The sequence below is a fragment of the Morone saxatilis genome, unplaced genomic scaffold (genome assembly GCF_004916995.1).
Source record: "Morone saxatilis isolate NCDOM2014 unplaced genomic scaffold, NCSU_SB_2.0 Contig4, whole genome shotgun sequence".
Classification (NCBI taxonomy): domain Eukaryota; kingdom Metazoa; phylum Chordata; class Actinopteri; family Moronidae; genus Morone; species Morone saxatilis.
This window is the reverse complement of record NW_023339984.1, coordinates 18,047,055-18,052,689: the sequence shown is the minus strand read 5'-3', so window position 1 is coordinate 18,052,689 and position 5,635 is coordinate 18,047,055. Positions and strand designations below refer to the sequence as shown.

The 5,635-nt window shown below is 40.3% G+C and overlaps 1 protein-coding gene across 1 annotated transcript in view; it reads left to right on the top strand.

Moving 5' to 3' along the window:
- The window catches only part of npy2rl (neuropeptide Y receptor Y2, like), a 66,565-nt gene that overhangs the window by 49,998 nt on the left and 10,932 nt on the right, over positions 1 to 5,635 (top strand). The window contains exon 4 of the mRNA XM_035675147.1: positions 4,011 to 4,176. Coding sequence (XP_035531040.1) covers positions 4,011 to 4,176 — 166 coding nt within the window. The remainder of the gene's footprint in view (positions 1 to 4,010; positions 4,177 to 5,635) is intronic.

Here is a 5,635-nt window from a genome sequence, read left to right as displayed (position 1 = left end):
AGATATTTAATGGCTCTACAGTATGTGCTGTTGAGAAAGCGGGAGGTTTTTGTCTTAATAGCCCTCAGCCTTCTCCCTGATGGGAGGATGGTGAAGAGGGAATTGGCAGGGTGAGTCTCATCTTGAAGGATCTTTCTGGTGGATACGGGCCTCATAGATCTCACAGATGGGGGAGAGTTTGCAGCCAATGATATTTGAGGCCGTATTGACTATCCTGTCCAGCTGCAACCTCTGCTGGACAGTAGAGTTGCCATACCAGACAGTAACAGAAAAAGTGAGGACACTCTCGATGGTGGCTCGGTAGAACTGCAACATTCCCTTACAGGCCACCCCAAATTTCCTCAACTGCCGGAGGAAAAAGAGCCTCTGGTGGGCTTTTTTGGTAATGTTGTTTATGTTATCCTCCCATTTTAAAGAGGATGATATTGTAGTGCCTAAAAACTTAAAACTGTCCACACGATTGTGGGATATCTTTTGGAAATGTTTATCTTTATGTTTGTGTTTGGCTGTTGTTTATGTATTTTGTTGTTAGATGCCGGAATTCATGGGCAAGGGCTTGAATGTAACCTTAATTGATATAATTTGATTAATTGATATGTAGTCCAAGTCCAGCTTTACATTGAGATAGATGACTCTTGGATACGATGATTTATATACCTCTCAATTTCATTGGTCCTTTTAATCTGTTGATTTCTCTCTCTGTTGGTTTTTTAATTTCTCATTGGTCCTTTTAATCTGATGGTTTCTCTTTCTGTTTGTTTTTCAATTTCTCATTCTCACAGTTTATCTTTGTCTTTCGCTTCTCTCTGTATCCACAGCTCTGTCTTTGCTCTCTGTTTCTCTCTCTCTTTATCTTTCTCTTCCTCTGCCCCGAAGCCTCACAGGAAGCAGAAGGCCAATTTTTTGGGGAAAGGAGGGGGAGTGGACATCACAGATTTTATTTTTGTCTAACATGATTTGGCACGATGCCCTTATCCCAGATTAAACTTCCCAAACTGACGCGGTTCAGCGGGTTGCAGACCCCGCGTACAGTCTCTGCCGGACCCTCTTTGTACCAGAAAGTCGTGTCTCATTGGAGTTTTAATGGGGAATTGGATGAATGCAGCTGCTCCTTTTCAGCAATTTCTCGATCGTCGACTGATAGCTGATCAATCAAAACAGCAGGTGGTCTGATCAGAGAAGGATGAAGCCTCTATTAGTACTTCAGGTGAAGACTTCCATTGAAAACATAATAGGGGCCCACTTTTCTAGGATGTTTTGGTCGATCCACATCTCTGTTCTAGCCGTCTCCATTCTCATACCATTTGATTGTATTGTCACCCAGCAACCATTAATAGTATAGACTGTATAATGGACAAAGCTTCCGGGTCTGTGGGCCTCAAATCTGTTCACAAACATATTTTAGTGTTGATCTGGAATATGAGATTGTGTGTGACCAGGTGAGCAGCCATTGTTTCCTTAAGGATAAGTCAAAACTAGACAGCCAAAGAGAGCAGCTCAATTTGCTAGGTTTACGCTTGATGTTAACCATAATATTACCACTTAAATTCCAAAAATATCTTGATTGTCTAAGTCAAATGTACAAGTCAGTGGTATTACTAATATATGGAATTAGCAATAATTGCAGTTTTACTATATATATATATTGTTATGATATAATGTATTAAATGTAAGTAAATTCAATCCTCTTCTGTTGCTTTTCTCTCTCTCAATTGTTAGCTAACTTTGGTTCTTCTAATCGTGTTTTTCCATTAGCACTTTTGGCTGTGCAAAGTGTGGGAAATAAAAGTTTTAGATGGGGTCGTAAATGTGTACAGTTTGGTTAGGGGTTAGTGATTTTATAGTAGGAGCATGTCTGGTAAGAATCTGGTCACAGTCACAGGGTCAGATCAAAGGACCATTTGTGTTAAAGACCTAAAACCTTCACATGCGATTTACATGTGTTTTTGTTTGGATATGAAGGTATATGAGTGAGATCATTCTGGAAGTCGAGAGAGAACATTCATGCTGAGGTTTTTCTCCATGCTGCATGTAATAAAGTGGACTGATTCATCACACCAGTCTGTAATTTCATCAGAGAACTAGCGACTCTCAATCTTTTGAAGAATTTCTACTGCTAGACTCAAACCATTCTGTGTTGATTTGCATTGCCATTACCAGTTTAGATATCTGCTTTATTTTGCTGTTTTGTGTTTGCTTTCAGTTGTATGGGAGTTTGCTGATGAAACCCCAATACTGCTGAGTTTGTTGCTTCATAATGAAAGCGTTTAAATAACAAAATAACCAGATACTTTTATTGTGAAGGATTTAGAGGAAGTTAAAAGTGTGTATCACCAGAGTGGAGCTTTGTTAGCTGGTTGCTCTCTTTTCATTCAATCTAGAGCTCTCTGGGGGGAAATGTCTCTGCAGCATTCCTCTAGGATTAAAGCTTGATTTGTATTTGCTCGTAAAAACGGTTTTGATGCAGTAAAACTTTAAATAATTGGAAGAACTAACTAACAGCGTTCTTTCAGTTAAAAATTACGAGTTTGAATTTGTGTACGTTTCTAGTCTATATTCCCTGAGTAAGAGATTTACATAGATTATAAGAGTGTGACAGACGTTTAGTTCCAGATGTTGAGTGATGCTCAGCAGCAGCAGATGTGGATGCTCACACATCCAGAGGTGGATCTGATTGTGCTGACCATGTGACCTGCTGTCTGTCAGCAGCTCTTTGAGCAGATGGCATCTTTCTCTCTCTCTCCGAGCTTTCTTGTCGATCGTTCTCTTCGTGTCCCTCTCTTCTCTTCTCTCTCTCTCTGTGTGTCCTCAGACAACTCAGGACGATCCTCCACAGATCAGCGATACATCTGCTTCACAAACATTTCATTTAGCCAAAGCATAAAGGAAGAGTGTATGAAACAGATAAACAAATTGGTTATCTAAGAATAGAAATCACTGTTGTGTGTCGATGTGTAGGTGGCAGACAGTTTCATACAACGATGTCTTATTAGCTCATATGCTCAGATGCAGATCTGTGTTGTTTGGCTTTTCTTCGCCTCTTCGTTTGTCAGTTTGTTGCTTCCTGCTTGTTACCAGGGGAGAGGTGGCTTGGAAGTCCCTGAACATCACACAAACAGCTGAGACTGATACGGCCCGATGCCCACACAATTATCTGTGATCGAGGGAAAAAATATAAAGATCCCAAGGAGAGATGTAGAACTAATACATATATATATAAACATATATATATATTGGGCTTCATTGTCTTTAATCAATGGTGACAGCTGAAGAGTGACAGGAAACAGAGTAGAGAGAGAGGGGGGATGACACGCAGCAAAGGACCACCGGCCTCACACAGGACACCAGTTCTACTAGGTGAGCTACCAGGGCGCCACACATCCTGCTTAGATTTTATGAACTTTACTCAGATCTAAAGTAGCAGTAGCTTTCAAAAGAAAACAGAGAGTGGCATCAATCTTCTCATCTAACTTCTTCTAGAAAACAAGCAAATATTTCTCAAAATGTTGACCTGTTCCTATAAAGCAGAAGAGAGAAAAAGAAAAAGAGAAGAAACAGCAGAAATATCAATAATGAAACATGAAATTAAGACTTTTTATTAAAACTGCTGCAGCTTCTTTGTGGAAGAATTTACCAGCTACGAGATGTTTCACAAGAAATATAAATGATAAGTGAATCAGTTGGTCAGCAGGTGTGATTGATGAAAACACAGTTTGGAGACGGCCCGGGGGCTGAGATGGAAAAGCTCGATGTAGTGATAAAGAGAAGATTAAAAGCTTCTTCCTCCCTCCTCCTGCAGCTGTGGATGCAGCATCAGCAGTTTGAAACTATAGTTTCAGTCAATGTTTGCACACAGAGGAGCTGTTTCATTAAAGGGTCATAAATGTTGTATGTGGCGACGCTGAAATGTCAAAACTTTATCAACAGAAAGTCCAAAATGCCAGTGAGCACAGACACATGCTAAATGCACACAGAACGATATTTTCAATAACTCTTTTCTCCGTTTGTAGCCGACCTGCTGGTGAATACGCTGTGCCTCCCCTTCACCCTCGTCTACACTCTGCAGGGAGAGTGGAAGTTCGGCAGCACCCTCTGCTTCCTGCTGCCCTACGCCCAGGGGCTCGCCGTGCATGTCTCCACAGTTACGCTCAACGTCATCGCCCTGGACCGCCACAGGTGGGTGTGGTCTAAAGCCGGGATCATTTATATAGTTTTACACTAACGAGAGTCAAGTAGATATCGAGACAGATTTAAAGGCCTACTGTTTATATTTGAAATGTTTTCTTACACCACTTAAAATCAAGAAGGCCTCTAAACCCTCCGTGAAGTTTTGGCTAGTACGGGTCCTATATCAAAATCCAATATTCTTTTCTGCCTGTAAATCAAAATTTGTAGCGTGCTTATGTAAGCATGAACAGACTGATTGCAACCAATAATATTGTTTGCATTGAGAAATTGTTACTAAAAGAAACTAAAGTCTCCTTAACATTTTCACCATCAAATGGAGTCTCAGCATACAGACAGCTCTTGTCGCTGCTCTTGTGCACATTGACTCTGTTACACTTTAATTAGTATCATTGGTAACACCTGAGTTTATCCTACTATTTCAAGTAAAAATTACTTCTGTGAAAAAGGTCTATTGTGAATCTTCAGTCGGTGCCATCGTCCTCTGCATGATAAATATTTAAATATAAGTCATTTCCACCATAATACAACTTCTCTCAGGAAAAGAGGATTACAATGACAATTCACATGCAAATGGGGCACTCTGATGGCCTTGCTGCGCCGCTGATAGCACAATTCAGCTTCAGTTGGCTGTTTTTTGGCAGTTTGAGTGTAGATGTTAAGTGTGCGGTGAGATTTGGATGAACTGTGGCTATTTACATAATTTCAACCTGTGTGACCCTGCAGACCTGATTTTGAACAACTCGTGTCCTATTTTAATCTTGAAGTTGCCTGAACCTCACCACGAGTTGTATCAAATCACGCGTATGCAGAGGTCCACAATGTTGAAAATCTAAAACAACCTGCATAACTAAGCCAAACAGTTTTCAAAAATACACTACTCAAACCAACCCCAACAACTAACATCTTACACCTCAAACTAGCAACCAACAGCACTCGAGCACCTGACAATATGTTCAGCTGATCAGCAGGCGGCAGCAAGGCATCAGAGTAAGCCACCCTTGCATCGTGAATTCCCGTCAACCTATGATAATCCTTTTTCCTGACGAGACGTATGCAACTCACATCCATATCGCTCTCGGAAAATAGCACTATATATTCTAAATATTTTATCATGCACCCAAGAGGACGATGGCACCGACTTGGACAAAATATACACAATAGACCTTTTTTCACAGAAGTAACCATTAATACATTAACTTGGCAAATAAAAAGTAAAGGAATAAAAACCTACACAGGTGATATATAACACACAAATGCACCTACATAATTAAAATGAAACCAGAGTCAAATGTTCACAACATAAGCAGCGACAAGAGCACTGTACACTGTATATGCTGGATCCAATAATTGAATGGGTCGAAATATGTTAAGGAGGACTTTAGTTATCCTCTCTCTCATAGGTAACAAAATTTACTCAATGCAAAACAATATTCTCTTCGGTTGCAAA